The 17340-nt window shown below is 47.8% G+C and overlaps 1 protein-coding gene across 1 annotated transcript in view; it reads right to left on the reverse strand.

Moving 5' to 3' along the window:
* Window positions 1-406: 406 nt before the first annotated feature.
* The window catches only part of LOC21407810 (small glutamine-rich tetratricopeptide repeat-containing protein beta), a 30742-nt gene continuing 13808 nt past the window's right edge, over window positions 407-17340 (reverse strand). Inside the window, exon 5 of the mRNA XM_010101366.2 lies at window positions 407-719. Coding sequence (XP_010099668.2) covers window positions 669-719 — 51 coding nt within the window. The 3' untranslated portion in view covers window positions 407-668. The remainder of the gene's footprint in view (window positions 720-17340) is intronic.

Consider the following 17340-nt stretch of genomic DNA (forward strand, 5'->3'; position numbering starts at 1 on the left):
AGAGAGAGAGAGAGATCAACGAGAGAGATCAATGATGCGTCGAATGCCAATGATAAGAGGAAGGCGGCAGATCGGCGAATTAGAGAGAAAGATTAGTTTAGAAGGGAAGAGAAAGAGAGAGCGGCGGGGAAATTGATCGTTGGGAGAGAGAGAAAGAGTGAGAGGTGGAAGGGGAGAGAGAGAAGCGTCAGGAGAAGAGAGAAAAAGAAAAGAGAAGAATTAAGAAACCCTTAAGGGTAAAATGGGAAAATAAAGTACATAAAACTAATGAGATGTTATTATTTATCATGTTTGATAAAACATGCTGTTTGCTTCAAAAGCACCCATCAAATATGCTAAAATTTTAGAACTATATTAGTATCAAAACATTTCAAATATGACTACTTTTTTAATTTAATTTGGCTTCTAAAAAAATGAAAAATATTATAAAGGTGGACCTACCCCGTAAGCTTGGGATTGATAATTCACAAAGTTCAACAGGACTAGTTATCCCACTCATTTGAATGGGATTGCTAATCTTAACCAAAATGATGCACCAAACATAAGACTACCAGACTGAGATTAGCTCGTCCAATTCTCCCCCTAATCTCATCCACCAAACAAACCCTGCCGTTGGTCTTCGTGTTTTGTTTCTTGACTCACAAGTAACTTCAGTTGCATTGCTAATGTCAAGGCATGTTTACAGAAGCCAGTTTCTCCTGAAGCTTTGCAACACGAGCCTGCATATACGAGTGACAAAATTCAGTGAATACAACTCTCTTTCTCCCTTGAACTTAATAAACTGTTGAAGAATACTGTCAAATTAACAAGAGCTATTAAAATTTGAACGAAAACACCCCGTGCACATAACATAACGTGATCCGTCCTACAAATTTCAGTTTTTTTCCTCTGAACGAGCTCGCGTATTTCCGTCAAAAAGTTTAATAGTCGCCATCCATCTGGGAACCCTACAATAATTTAGTAAATCTAGGCGTGTATTGCAAAATTAGAAATTCAGGGGTGGGGGGCAACTTGCTGATTCACGTAAATTCAGAAACCAAAAACACCAAATACTCTTTTGTGAAACACCTCTGGAGAGCTGACTAGAGTAAAGGATAATCAAAAGAACAAAAAGGGCAACTCATATACATTATTACATAGATACTCTAGCGGGACAACTCAAAGGAATAATAGATGGCATGAAGAATCTCAGATTCCATTAGAGCTTAAATTTTAAATCCTTTTTTTTTTCTTTTTTTTTTTTTTTTTGAAAAGAAACAAAGGATTTTATTAAAAAGGGGAAACAAAAAACAAGCAACAGAGAACAAGAAGTCCACAGAACAGAACTAAGCGAACAACTGTTTTCAAACAGCCATTTATCCAATTTCTCCATTTAACTCCAAACCCCTTTTTTCTCCAACACAAAATCCAAGAATCTCCATTCAACATGATCATACGCCTTTTCAAAATCCGCCTTGAAAACTATCCCCGATTTGCCGCTAGCTCGATACTCCTCCACCGCCTCATTCGCTATAAGCACAACATCTAAAATTTGCCTTCCTTCTACAAACGCTCCTTGGGCTTGAGATATTGTAGTTTCCATTACTGTTTTCAGCCTCGAAACCAACACCTTAGAGATGATCTTGTATAAGCTTGTACCCAGGTTGATCGGCCTATAGTCACCAACATTACAAGAATTATCATTCTTTGGTATAAGGGTAATATACGTTTCGTTTGTACACGCATTGACCACACCATCTGAACAAAACTCAATCAAAACTTCCATTAAATCCGATTTCACAACATCTCAATTTGATTGGAAGAATGCCATCGAGTACCCGTCCGAACCTAGGGACTTATTACCATCACAATCAAAGACTGCCCTCCTCACCTTCTCTACCTCAAAAGATTTCTCTAATTCATTAGCTTCCACCATAGAGATTGGAGACCACTCCACTCCTTCAATACCCCTGAAAGGGATACCGGAGGAGGAGAAAAGATTGCTGAAATAATTGGTCACTTCCTCCACAATTTCCTCTTTCGAGCTTGGAAATGGTGTTCTTTGCCTTCCTAGCAATCATGAGGCTGTGAAACATTTTAGAATTTGCATCCCCGTCCTTGGCCCATTTAAATTTCGACTTCATTCTCAACGCCCTTTCTTATCTTATGTTAGGCCTCCACCCCCACCCCTTAAGTTTGTATATGCTAGGAGAAGGAAGAAGGATAGTCAGGACGTGGCAAGGAATGAGCAGGATTAGTTTCAGGATTTAACTAGGATGGGCTGGGGGGAAAGTTGTTACAAATGGGGATCCGAGTATGTGAGGATCCCGAGAATCTGTTATGGGGAAACGGGGAATACATAGAGGAGAGGAGGAGAGAGTAGGGTATCGAGAATTTGGTTTATAGTCATTGAGTCTGTGGGAGGCTTGGGGGGTCCTCGAATTCCCTTCCATCTTTCATTCTATAGTTCTTCTCAATATCAATAACAGGAACCAGACCTTTTTTCTAGTTAATTAACCTTCATTCGGTTGTAAAACCACTACTGAACCACGAGGATCCTAACAATTTGGTATCAGAGCCATACGATCCATGGCGAACCAGGCAGACCGAGTGGCCTCCGTGGAGAGGCGGTTGAACAGCTTTCAGGATTCCTTGCAGGAGATTGGGGATAGCGTGGAGCTGATGCCGAGCTTGCAGGGGGAGGTTGAATCCCTGGGGACGCAAATAGGTGAGATGCAGGGAAATATGGCCACGATGGGAACCCAGATCGAAGGGATCCAAGGAACGATCACTAGGTTGGAGGAGTTTCTGGTAAGGCAGGCGCGAGCTCCACCCCCACCGCCACACCAACACAAGGAGGAGCCATCCCCTCCAAGGCGAGCACGGGACGGTCATACCCCGCCGGGCAGGGAACGGGTGCGACCAGCACGGGGAAGGCTCAGTCCCCCGCGGAGAGAACCGGTCAGAGGCAGAGCCGGGCCTCCTCGTTACGGATCTCCGGTGAGACCTCGAGCACGGGGAAAACACAAGGGAAAAAAATTGGAACAACCGCTATTTCACGGAGAGGATCCTCATGGCTGGGTGTTTAGGGCCGAACGGTATTTCACCCTAAACGACGTAGACGAGGGTGACATGGTACTGGCGGCATCGGTGTGTATGGAGGGCAAAGCTTTGGGATGGTTCCAGTGGCTGGATGCACAGGAACCGTTCGTGGACTGGCGGGACTTGCGAGAGGCCCTCCTGCACCGATTTAGCGGATCACGCGAAAGAGACCCGACGGAGAAACTGATGGCGATCCAGCAAGGAGGACGAGTGGCGGAGTACCGGGAGGAGTTTGAGACTCTGGCGGCGACTCTACTGGAAATTCCTGAGAAGGTTTTTCGGAGTGCTTTTTTGAATGGTCTGAGGGATGATATAAGGGCGGAAGTAAAAATGCACCGACCCAGGAATTTGGTAGAAGCCATGGACTTGGCTCAACAGGTGGAGGACAGGCTGGAAGCGGTGGATAGGATCCGGAGGGCTCGGGCGGGTCGGGGTACCCGTTCGGATTATGGAGGTAAGTCGGGTTATATTAGCTACTCTAATTATTCTGATTCCATCGAGAGCTCACTTCGATCCCAAACACCGCGTGAGACCTTCCCAGCGCCAAGGGTCCGTGATCCTCCGACGGGGCCGACCCACCCGACGGCCGGTGGTGGCCCAGCTTTCCGGAGACTTTCCTTCGAGGAGATCCAACAGAAACGCGCGCGGGGGGGGTTGTGTTACCGGTGCGACGAAAAATTCAGTCCAGGGCACCGTTGCAAACTCCGACAATTACAGGTACTGCTTGCCGCCGAGGATGACTCTAGACGGGAGGAGGGTCATCTGGAGGAAGGGGAAGCAACAGTGGAAGAGGAGGAGGAGGTGGGAAGAGACCGCCGCCTTGTCGCTAAACTCCATTCGAGGGTTCACGACTGCGAAGACTATGAAACTGCGAGGGACGATCGGCGGCCGGGAAGTCGTCGTGCTAGTGGACAGCGGGGCGTCTCACAGTTTCATTTCGAACCGCCTGGTACATGACCTTGCTATTCCCACCGAGTCATCAGTCCGACACAAGATACAGGTGGGAAATAGGATGAGTTTCCAGCATATTGGAATTTGCCGTGGGGTACGAGTACTCATCCAGGAGCAGTGGGTCATCGAGGACTTTTTTCGTTTGAACTGGGGAGTGCAGACATAGTGTTGGGGGTGACTTGGCTCAAGACACTGGGGGAAGTGCGGGCCGACTGGGGAAAGTTCACCATGAAATTTCAGAGGGAGGGGAAGTGGATTAGTTGGACAGGAGACCCTTCCTTAAGCTGTTCTCCGGTAAGTCTCCATGCTATGGCTCGTTCGTGGAGCCCAGGGGAGATAGGGGTACTGCTGGAGCTTTGTTCGGTGGAGGCTGGAACACCAGACGCGGTGTCACTTCCCATGGACGCCAATTGCGAGAGGCTCATCCATGAGTTCTCCGAGGTCTTTGACATACCTAAGGGTCTACCCCCTCGACGGGCCAGAGAGCACGGAATCAACCTGCAGGCCGGAGCTTCCCCTCCGAACGTGAGGCCGTACAAGTACCCTCACTTTCAGAAGGCAGAAATCGAGAGGCAAGTCTCGGACATGCTACTATCAGGTATAATTAGACCTAGCTGTAGTCCTTATTCCAGCCCAGTTATGTTGGTCAAAAAGAAGGACGGCAATTGGAGGTTTTGCGTGGACTACCGGGCGCTAAATCAGTTGACAGTGCCCGACAAATTTCCAATTCCGGTGATCGACGAACTTTTGGATGAGTTACAGGGAGCTAAGGTATTTTCCAAGCTGGACTTGACCGCAGGTTACCACCAGATCAGAGTCAGGGAGAGGGATGTCGAGAAAACAGCAGTCCAAACGCATGAGGGCCACTACGAATTTCTCGTCATGCCTTTTGGTTTGACCAACGCTCCCACTACGTTCCAGTCGTTGATGAATTCAGTATTTAGGCCTTACCTCCGTAAGTTCGTTTTGGTTTTTTTTTATGATATTCTTGTTTACAGTCAATCTTGGGAGGCCCACTATGACCATCTGCGACAAGTGCTGGCAGTGTTAAAACAGGAGAAGTTGGTTGCCAATTATAAAAAGTGTACCTTCGGCCGGGAACAGGTAAAATACCTGGGCCATGTGATTTCCGCAAGAGGGGTTTCGGCTGATTCTTCCAAAGTCGAGGCAATGTTGACTTGGCTATCTCCACGAAACATTCGCGAACTTCGTGGATTCCTGGGCCTTACCGGCTATTACAGACGTTTTGTGCAGGTGTACGGGTCCATAGCACGACCCCTTACCGAATTACTCAAGAGGGGAACGTTCGGGTGGTCAGACTTGGCCGAAGGGGCTTTCCTCCAACTGAAGAAAGCCATGACAGAGCTGCCAGTGCTCGCCATGCCGGATTTCACGAAGTCATTTATCCTTGAGACATACGTGTCAGGTGGAGGTGTAGGGGCCGTTCTTATCCAGGACGGGAGACCAATTGCTTACTTTAGTAAGGCATTGGCGGCCACATCTCGGCTGACCTCGGTGTATGAGCGCGAACTTCTCGCCATAGTGCTCGCTGTCCAGAAATGGCGCCACTATCTTATGAGAAAGCACTTTGTAGTTCGATCGGACCAGCAAAGCTTGAGGCACTTGTTGGATCAACGAGTCCTGCCACCAGAGCACCTCCGACTAATAGTCAAGCTACTAGGGTATGACTTCGAAGTACAGTATAAACAAGGGGCTTCCAACAAGGTGGCAGACGCATTATCACGGAGGGGAAACGACCCTCCTCTCACTTTCTCTGCCCTGTCTATCAATCACCAGCTGAACACCAGAGAACTCATCAGGGAGCAGCGCGCCAACGCCGACTGCAAGGATACCATAGAGCGAGCCCTCCAGGGTCAACCACTCCCGGAAGGCTATTCTCTCAACCAGGACCTCCTATTCTTCCGTGGCCGAGTGGTGTTACCACCCTCATCCAATTGGGTCTCACGCATCTTGCACGATTATCATGACTCGGTGGTGGGCGGCCACTCAGGATTTTTGCGTACCTACAAGCGGATTTCAGCGGCTTTCTTTTGGAAGGGGATGAAGAAGACTATCAAGGATTATGTCTCCTATTGCTTTACCTGCCAACACGCCAAAACAGAGGCCTTATCCCCCGCAGGGTTGCTGCAGCCGCTGCCTGTTCCGCAGCAGATTTAGGAGGACATTTCCATGGATTTCATTGGAGGACTTCCCAAATCCAAAGGTATGGATACCATATTTGTGGTCGTTGATAGGCTATCCAAGTACGCTCACTTTTGTCCATTGGTGCACCCTTATTCCGCTACTCAGGTAGCCACCTTGTTCCTCCGGGACATAGTCCGTCTACATGGCTTTCCCCGTTCCATTGTAAGTGATCGAGACTCTGTTTTCATGAGTCTTTTTTGGAAGGAGTTGTTTAAACTGCAGGGAACGAAGTTGCACCCAAGCACCGCGTACCACCCGCAAACGGATGGCCAAACTAAAGTGACCAACCGTTGTTTGGAAACTTATCTTCGTTGCTTTGCGTGCAACAAACCACGGCAGTGGCTCGCTTTCTTGCCGTGGGCAGAGTATTGGTTCAATACGACGTATAACGCTTCCATTAAACGTTCCCCCTTTCAAGTGGTCTACGGTCGTGACCCTCCTGCCTTATACCGCTTCATAGATGGCTCGACAGCAGTCCAAGCGGTTGAGGTGCAGCTCCAGCAGTGCAACCAGATGTTGGACGCACTCAAGCATCACCTCCTGTTGGCTCAGAACCGTATGAAGAAGTTTGCAGACAAACACCGCAGGGAGGCCCAATTTTGACCTGGAGACATGGTGCTCTTAAAACTCCGTCCTTACTTTATGAAGACCTTGGCTCGGAGGATCAATGAGAAACTCAGTCCTCGCTTTTATGGACCCTTTCCAATCCTCGAGCGTGTGGGACAGGTGGCGTACCGCCTTGACTTACCAGCAACCGCCAAAATATATCCGACATTTCACGTGTCCCAGCTAAAGGCTTTCCGCGGTCTGCATCACCAGGGGCAGCCCCTTCCTGCACTGTTGACTGAAGACTTGGAGCTCATCATGCAACCGGCTGCGATTCTGGATTCTCGCACTGTCAGTATTGGGGCACATCAAGTACCCGAGGTGTTAGTCCAATGGGCAGGCTTACCATAGTGGGATGCTACGTGGGAACCCCTAGCCACGATCTCCGAGCAGTTCCCGACTTTCAACCTTGAGGACAAGGTGCTACTTCAGGAGGGGGGTAATGTTAGGCCTCCACCCCCACCCCTTAAGTTTGTATATGCTAGGAGAAGGAAGAAGGATAGTCAGGACGTGGCAAGGAATGAGTAGGGTTAGTTTCGGGATTTAACTAGGATGGGCTGGGGGGAAAGTTGTTACGAATGGGGATCTGAGTATGTGAGGATCCCGAGAGTCTGTTATGGGGAAACGGGGAATAAATAGAGGAGAGGAGGAGAGAGTAGGGTATCGAGAATTTGGTTAATAGTCATTGAGTCTTGTTAGGATCCTAGGACTCCTACCGTTAGATCTAGCTGAGTACGTAATAAAAGATGAGATTGGAAGAAGGAAATGCCTCTTAGATAAACTTTCTCATTAATTGGAATGAATGAAGGAAAATTACATGAAAGGAAATGACAGATAGAGAGGAGAATTCGAGGATCCTCTAGCCTCCAAGACAGTTTCTATTACAACTCAAAAATACTCGATGCCTTCTACCCTAATCCTCAAGCTATTTAAGCCCTGTTTTCCCTGGCCAGCCTCTCTTCTAACTGTAACATATTCCCTTCCCCCTTTCCTAATCCCGAGACACCAAATCCTAACCGAATGGCCATCCCAAGATTAATTCTCACCACAATTACTGGCCTGCCCTTGCTTGTCGTTCTTCCTCTTTCTAGCATACACAAACTTAATGGGTGGAGGCCTAACAATACTCCCTTCCTCGAGTGCAACCTTGTCCTCAAGGTTGAAATCCGGGAATTGATTCCAAATGACCGCCACAGGCTCCCAAGTCGCATCCCATGATGGCAGGCCTTCCCAGAGAACGAGAACTTCCTGAACATGGCGCCCCCCTACCAGGACAATACGTGAGTCCAGCACTGCCGCCGGTGTGACGACTAGCTCCAGTTCGGCGGACAATTGCTGAGGAAGTGGCTGACCTTGGAAATGTTGTCCACGAAAAGGCTTAAGTTGGGACACGTGAAATACGGGGTGGATTTTGGCAGTAGCGGGCAAGTCTAAGCGATAAGCAACCGGACCAAGTTTCTCCAAGACTGCGAATGGTCCGTAGAAACGAGGATTGAGCTTCTCGTTAACCTTCCGGGCGAGGGACTTCATGAAATAAGGGCGGAGGCGTAGCAGAACCAAATCGCCAGGAACAAACTGTACCTCCCTGCGGTGTCGGTCTGCAAACAATTTCATGTGTTGCTGAGCCAAGCGGAGGTGTTCTTTAAGGGCATCTATCATCTGATTGCGCTCTTGTAGCTGTGTGGCAACCTCATGGACGGCCGTAGAATCATCTTGAAAACGATGGAGAGTAGGAGGGTCACGCCCATAAACTGCGCGAAAAGGAGAGCATTTAATGGAGGCATTATAGGAGGTGTTGAACCAATATTCTGCCCATGGCAGAAAAAGAAGCCAAGACCTCGGTTTGTCACTTGCAAAACAGCGGATATAGGTCTCCAAACAGCAGTTGGTTACTTCGGATTGGCCATCCATTTGCGGATGGTACGCAGTGCTTGGCTGAAGTTTAGTGCCCTGCAATTTGAATAGTTCACGCCAAAATAAACTCATGAAAATTGAGTCGCGATCGCTAACAATCGAGCGGGGAAAACCGTGCAAGCGGACAACTTCGCGAACAAATAACGAAGCCACCTGCTTTGCCATGTAAGGGTGTGCTAAGGGACAGAAGTGCGCGTATTTGGAGAGGCGGTCCACTACTACCAAGACCGTGTCCACGCCCTTCGAAGTCGGGAGTCCGCCAATAAAATCCATAGCTATATCCTCCCATATTTGCTGAGGTATCCAGAAAAAATTTGCCGAGATTCGTTTATAGGTGCGTAAGAACCCCGAGTGCCCCCCTAAGACCGAGTTGTGAAAATCATGTAACACCTGGGGAATCCAAGAAGAAGGCAGCACTAACCTGTTCCGAAACCACAGTAAGCCCTTGCGAATGTCATAACCCTCATTCGTGGGACGTCCCTGGTTCAAATTGCGGATGATTTCCAGACACCCTGGGTCTGTGAGTTGCCCCCGACGGAGGTCCGTCATGTTAAATTGGTGAGAGATGGAGAGGGCCGCAAATTCCACCGGAGAGGCTTCCTCCCTACGCGAAAGGGCATCGGCAACCTTGTTTGCTACACCCGGTTTGTACTGGACTTCAAAATTGTAGCCAAGGAGTTTTGTTATTAATCGCAGTTGATCCGGCGGCAAAATCCGTTGATCCAAGACGAATTTAAGACTCCTCTTATCAGCACGAACTAGAAAATGCCGCCCTAAGAGATAATGTCTCCACTTTTGAACGGCCAGCACTATTGCGAGGAGTTCCCGCTCATAAACCGACTTCAACCGGGAGGTCGCCGAAAGAGTTTTGCTAAAGTAAGCAATCGGCCTGCCCTCTTGCATCAAAACCGCGCCCACCCCACTACCCGATGCGTCGGTTTCGAGGACGAACAATTTAGTAAAGTCCGGCATAGCCAGGACCGGAAGTTCTGTCATCGCACCTTTGAGTTGACGGAAAGCTTCCTCGGCTGCGGAATTCCAGCTGAAAACGCCCTTCCTGAGCAAATCAGTAAGGGGCCGGGCGATAGAGCCATACCCCCGAACAAAGCGTCTATAATAGCCCGTGAGGCCAAGGAAAACCCCGAAGCTCCCGAACGTTACGTGGAGTAGGCCATGACAACATCACGCTGATCTTGGACTGATCAGCGGCCACTCCCCCAGCCGAGAGTACGTGTCCTAGGTAGTGTACCTGTTCTTGCCCAAAAACGCATTTGCTGAAATTAGCAAATAAAGCCTCTTTCAGCAGCACCTCCAATACCTGCCTCAAGTGCAGGAAATGGTCCTCCCACGACCTGCTGTACACCAAAATGTCGTCAAAAAAAACTAATACGAATTTGCGTAAAAACGGACGAAATACCGAATTCATAAGTGATTGGAAGGTGCCAAGGGCAGTAGTAAGGCCGAAAGGCATGACGAGGAACTCGTAATGCCCCTCATGCGTCCGAAAAGCCATTTTTTCCACATCGCTCTCGCGGACCCTGATTTGGTGGTAGCCCGATTTCAAATCCAGCTTAGAAAACACCCTTGCCCCGTGTAACTCATCAAGCAGCTCATCAATTATAGGGATGGGGAACTTGTCGGGGATGGTCAATTGGTTCAATGCTCGGTAGTCGACACAGAAGCGCCAGCTGCCGTCTTTCTTGCGAACTAGTAGTACCGGGCTTGCATAAGGGCTGCTGCTTGGTCGAATAATGCCCGAAGCCATCATATCCACCACCAGCCTCTCTATTTCAGCCTTCTGGACCTACGGATATCTGCAAGGCCGGATGTTGGGCGGTGACACGCCATCCCGAAGGACGATGCAGTGCTCTCTGGTTCTTTGTGGTGGTAACCCCTCCGGCATACTAGATACGGATTGGAACTCCCGGACGAGGTGCGCGCATCCTGCCGGCAGTGGTTGTACATCTCCCTCAATGGCCCCGTCCTGTGTTGTTCTGATTTCCAGGAGCACCCCGACACCCGAATGGTTCCAAAGCCGTGACAGGGAACACAGGCTAACCGGCGAGTAACACAAGGACGGATCCCCTGTCCAACAAATCCACTTCGAGCCTTGCTGGAAACGCATGGTAAATTTATCCCAGTCCGCTCGTACTTCCCCTAAGGTTCTTAACCAAGAAATGCCCAACACCAAATCTGCGCTGCCCAGTTCAAAAGGAAAAAAGTCTTCGATAACCAAGTGTCCCTGTACGAGAACCTGGACCCCTCGGCATACGCCGCTCTGCCGGAAGCTCATCCCATTTCCGACCTCTATCTTGTGTCGAGCGGACAGGTCTGTGGGAATGGCCAAACGGGTCACCAGATCAGCGGATATGAAACTGTGGGAAGCCCCACTATCGATCAAAAGTATCACCTCTCGTTCCCCCAAAGTCCCCTTGAGTTTCATGGTCTTTGCCGTTGCCATTCCTTTGAGGGAGTTAAGGGAGAGCCCTAAAACCTCCTCTGGCGACTCTCCGATGGCTTGGGTCTGCTCCTCCGTGTTCTCTTGGCCTTCTTCTTCACTAGCTTCGTCCTCCCCCACTGCCAGAAGAACTTGAAGTTGCCGATTCCGACACCTGTGGCCAGGGCTGAATTTTTCGTCGCATTTGAAACATAACCCGCGAGCTCGCCGCTGCTGGACCTCGTCGTACGATAGCCGCCTATAATTGGAGCCGCCTCCCATCGCTGACCCCGGTGCAAGTGGTGCCTCGTGATTCCGATTTGGGAGCCCTAGGTCTCTAGGAGTTTGCGATCGAAGGAAGCTCTCGTTTTTATCTGTGGTAACATTAGGCGGTGGAGTCGGGTTTGGGTTACTAAACCCGAATCTGCCGCCCCACTCTACCCGGTTATTTCGACCCGCCCGTGATTTGCGGATCCTATCCACGGCATCCAAACGGTCTTCAGCTTATTGGGCCAGATCCATGGCCTCGTTCAAGTTCATGGGCCTGTGCATCTTGACCTCCGCCCGTATATCCTCCCTCAATCCGTTTAGGAAGGCGCCTCTGAAGATACTCTCGGGTATGCCTCTCATCGTGGCCGCCAATGACTCAAACTCTTCTCGGAAGTCTGTTACCGTCCCCCCTTGCCGGAGAGCCATCATCCTCTCGGTTGGGTCCCCCTCCCTCGAGCGGCCGAAACGGTGGAGGATCGCTTCCCTGAGGTCTCCCCAGCCCCGGAATGGCTCTTGAGCGTCCAGCCATTGATACCAACCCAAAGCCCTTCCCTCCATGCAAACCGACGCCGCCATCACCTTCTCTCCTTCGTCGATGTCGTTGATGGTGAAATACCGTTCAGCACGGAAGATCCACCCGTGAGGATCATCTCCATGAAATAGAGAAAGTTCAAGTTTCTTACCTCGATGCTCGGTTCGCGCGCGGGGTCTTTCTGGAGACCGGTAGCGGTGATGGCCATCCCTTCCTCTCGCCGGGTTTCTCCGAGGAGGACTTGGATCTGCACGCACCAGACGGCCCGGTTCGCGTCGGGGTGGAGTCTGATCATCCCGGTTACCACCAGGAGGTGAGTAATCTTCCCTGAGCCTTCTTAGGGGTGACCGTTGGGGCCGAGCTTGTCTGATCATGAGCTCCTCGAGTCGGTGGATCGCGCCTTGAATTCCGTCCCCCTTGACTTCCATCGTAGCGACCGCCCCCTGCACCTCGCCGAGCTGCACTCCCCCCGTCGCCACGTCTTCCTGCAACTTTGGCACCGGATCCACCAAGGTCTCGAATGTCTGCAACGTATCCTGGAAGCTGTTCAGCCTCCTCTCCATTTGTCCCAAACGATCTTGCTGGTTCGCCATGGATCGTAAGGACTCTGATACCAAATTGTTAGGATCCTAGGACTCCTACCGTTAGATCTAGCTGAGTACGTAATAAAAGATGAGATTGGAAGAAGGAAATGCCTCTTAGATAAACTTTCTCATTAATTGGAATGAACAAAGGAAAATTACATGAAAGGAAATGACAGATAGAGAGGAGAATTCGAGGACCCTCTAGCCTCCAAGACAGTTTCTATTACAACTCAAAAATACTCGATGCCTTCTACCCTAATCCTCATGCTATTTAAGCCCTGTTTTCCCTGGCCAGCCTCTCTTCTAACCGTAACATATTCCCCTCCCCCTTTCCTAATCCCGAGACACCAAATCCTAACCGAATGGCCATCCCAAGATTAATTCTCACCACAATTACTGGCCTGCCCTTGCTTGTCGTTCTTCCTCTTTCTAGCATACACAAACTTAATGGGAGGAGACCTAACAAGTCTGTGGGAGGCTTGGGGGGTCCTCGAATTCCCTTCCATCTTTCATTTTGTAGTTCTTCTCAATATCAATAACAGAAACCATACCCTTTTTCTGGTTAATTAACCTTCATTCGGTTGTAAAACCACTACTGAACCACGAGGATCCTAACATCTTAAAAGCAATTCACTCCATTCCTCTTTAAGTTTGGCTCTTTCTTCATCTAATTCCATAGACCACTCTGGAGATCCTTCAACATGATCTATCTCTGCTATTCTCTTTGATTTTATCAATTTTTCTACCCGAGTATCTCCAAAAACTTCCTTCTTCGATATCTTCAACCGTCCCCTAATATTCTTCAATTTCCTCATAAACTTGTAACCAGCCCACCCTTGACCCGTTTCCTCCCTCCACCAAACCTCCAAGTCCTTCTTGAAACGCTTGTGCTCTAACCATATATTTTCAAATCTAAATGGCATAGGACCCCAATTTGGGGGATCGGTAGACAGCACAATAAAACAGTGATCTGAAACACACCTAACTATCGCTTCTTGCCGCAGAAAATTAAACGATTCTCCAAACCCTGATGAGTATAGAAATCTGTCCAAATGGCAACCAATAGGGATTTCTCGTTCACATGGCATTATTTAGGGGAGGATCAATAAGCTCCATCTCTCGAATAAGCTCATCAAACGACCTCATACCTCATGTTAATCTTGAGCTATTTACTTTCTCTTCTACATTACGCACAACAATGAAATCACCTCCCAAACACCAATTTTGCCCGCAAATTTCCAAAAGGCCCGCTTGCTCATCCCAAAAAGAGTTCCTCAGAGAAGTATGATTTGGCCCATATACACACAGAAAACCATAATTCACGTTGAAAGTCAAGTTCTGTAACTCCCTATTGCCTCTTCTCCTTTTCTCCGTTTCCGCTCTCCTTTTTTTAACACTCTTCTGTGATTCAATCACCGAGACCAATTTAAGTTTTAATTTTCCCAGCAACTCCATAACAACCCCCATTTAATCAACCTACCATCCACTTCCATAAACTCATTACTTGTTAGATTCATTTCCTCCCCAATATCACATTCTTCTATCGATCCCACTACCTCTTCTACCTCGCCCTTATCATTTTTCCCATCACCTCCCAAACCCTATGACGTTGAACCAACCTCCCTTATTTCATTTTTCCCCTCACCTCCCAGACCATGTGACGTTGAACTAGCTTCCCCTATTTCACTTTTCCCCTTACCTCCCATACTCCGTAACACCGACCATGTTAGTGGAATTGAGTTCCTTGTCAATATGCTTTGTACACTTGGCGTCCACATCATCCGAAGACTCCAGCTCATCATCTTCAACCTCCATACACCATCTCGACGTCCATGCTCCTCTGAAACCTTCAGCGACCTTTGGTTTCATATTATTGTCCAAATTGAAGAAACCCAACGTTCTCTTTCCCCAACATCTAATTTCCATTGTTGATGGAATAAAGCCTTTTGTCATGCCTTTTACTTGAATTTTTGCATAAGGCAAGAACTCTAACCATGCTGTGTCGTCAGCCATGTTGAGGAGACCTCCAAGTTTGTTTCCAATAACGTTGAACGTATGACTGTTCCACATGTGAAGTGGAAGCACCTCTATTCCAATCCAGCTTGCTCTGCCTTCTATTTTGACATTTTTCCAATGTGTTTCAATGCACCATCTCTTAATCGTAATCGCATGTTGATTTCTGATATGAACAGAGCCTTCCTTCACGAGTGTGTCGCGTTCATAATCACTTTGACACCAGAGTATTGCTCTATCTGCAAACAAAGGGGAGACTCTCACTTTTCTCTCAAGTTTTTCGCTCAATCCCTTCGAGATCTCTGTCCATCCTTCTTCCATCCAGTCTCTGTAAGCAACCACAGCTCTTTCCCATCTCTTCTCTTCCCTGACGTCTAAGATGCCTTGGTGTTTAGCAGCCGCTCGAGTGAAATCTTTCCTCATGAGAGTTTTATTCTTGGAAGTCTGGCTTTTTTTGCAAAAGAAATTTTCCAGACATCGACTCAAATCTCTCCATCCTTTTTTGTTTTCCTCCCCAGGGATAATGACATTCTTCACCTCACCTCTGTTGATTCTCATCACCTTTAAGAACTCTCCCTTGCTATTTCTCTTTACCTCCACGACTAAAACATAAGATGAACCCTTGTATTTTCTTAAGAAAGCTCCATCCTTCTTTGCATCTGCCGCCTGAGACACAACCTCCATCAACCAAAAAGCACCACCCAAGTCGAGATTGACATCAAAGCTAGCAACTCGATTTCTTTCTGTAATCCTAATACTTTGCCCGTAATCTGTAATCTGAAGAATGAAAACCTTATGTTTGGTTCTAAAATCTTGATCACAGTGTTTGTAACTCATTATGGACTATCTAAGGAATACTAACCATAACACTTAGAAAATTCTAACTTGTTTAACATTTCTTCCCTTGCTTCTAAAATGTTAAGACTTATATATCCGGGCATGTGAATGATTGTCTACTTACAAATCCGGGCATGTGAATGATTGTCCTCTTACATATCCGGGCATGTGAATGATTGTCTTAGTTTTGTCTAATTTCGAAACTTGCTCCCTTCTGTAGAAGTAAAATGCTTCAAGTTAACTTCTTTTTCCAATATTTGCTTCTTCTTTTTTTCCCTTAAACACTTGCACTATTGAAATATGAGAACTAGAAGATTCGTCTATTAAGTTAATTGCTCAAATCTACTTCACATGTATGACTCATGTACAATGACACATGAGAAACAAGGATAAGAGTATCTCCAATGTAGTGTCAAATTGATGCGCCGATACAAAATTTTGGCATTTGAGAGAAAAAAATCACTTTCCAAATGCAATGCTATTTTCTATGTTAAATTTCACAAATGCCACAAAGTATGGCAAATGCCAAATTTGGCATTAGCTTTTTCATTTAATCATTACAACATTGTTTCTTAAAAATAAAAAATAAAAATAAAAAAATAAAAAAATAAAAAACCATTTTAATATTAAAAGTTTACTTTTACAAGTTTGAAAACTTAATAATTGTTGTGTGGGAAAATGTAATGGACACCTGGGCCAACGGCGTCACGACACGTGGCTATACTTGCTTTCCGCCAAGCACCCAACTCTCGGCGCTTCGTTTCCCTCACGATCAGCTATAGAGCCCGAAGATGAAGTCCATGATTAGGGCGACGACCCCATGAGACGTCGACGGTTGATTCCGCCTGGGTCGACACGACAAAATCCCTCGACAGCAGAAGAGATCACTAGAAGGGGCGAGAAAGGTTAAACAACCACTGACGACGAGGGGAACGTCCTTTTCCGACATAATGGGTTACATGCAAAGATAAGAGAGGTCTGACAGCATTTATTGCAAGTTTACAAACCGCCCCCCCCCCAGGGGACAAAAAAGCATTACGGAGACTCACAGAGCCGTAATAGAAGACTAATTGGTTGAGTGAACAGTACTGATTAGTGGGCTATGTCTGGGCCTAGAGCACTTGAGTGTTCCGACCTACGAAGGAAACCCAACCAGCGAAGGCAGTCCGAGTATAAAAGAAGAAGGATCCCAATAGGGAAGGGGGCCAGAAAAAATTCTAAAAGAAAAAGAACGAGGGAGAGAGAGAGATAGGATTCATTGTAAACTACGATCTCTACCAAAGAAATATAATATATACAGTGGATGTAGCTCTAATATTATAGAGTGAACCACTATAAAATTCTTCCTGCTCATTTACATACAGTTAGCTAAAACACAAAAATACTTAAATCAAACTAGAATCCACACTTTCATTAACCCCACAAGCCGGTAATCCTAAGGGTAACTTCAAGGTAATCCGGTGGGTTTATTGTTGACGAAATCTAACCGTCAACAATTGGCGACTCCGCTGGAGAACGAAAGCGTTCGACCCCCAAAAGTATAGCTACAAACATCCGCCCACCCAAAGAATAGCGGGATGGAAGGAGATTTACGCCCAGACGGAAATGGAGCCCCACCTCCCGACATACCACGGCCGGACCCGATGCAGATGCAAGCCCAAATAGCCACTTTAACCAAGTTGGTACGAGGGCTAGTAACCGTGGTTGAATGATTAGACGGAAGGAACTCCATGCCGCCACTAGAGGATGCCCCAATACCACTGGGACCTGCCATGATGGAAAACCCAAATCACGGTAACCGCCCGCACATCCAAGAAGGGACCGGGGAAAGCGAGGACCATCAGGGCCCTCCTAGGCCTCGACCCTCCCATTCCTCCGGCAGCCGGTTGAGAGCCGCTGGGATCCGAGCT

Source organism: Morus notabilis, unplaced genomic scaffold (assembly GCF_000414095.1).
Source record: "Morus notabilis unplaced genomic scaffold, ASM41409v2 Scaffold172, whole genome shotgun sequence".
Lineage (NCBI taxonomy): Eukaryota > Viridiplantae > Streptophyta > Magnoliopsida > Rosales > Moraceae > Morus > Morus notabilis.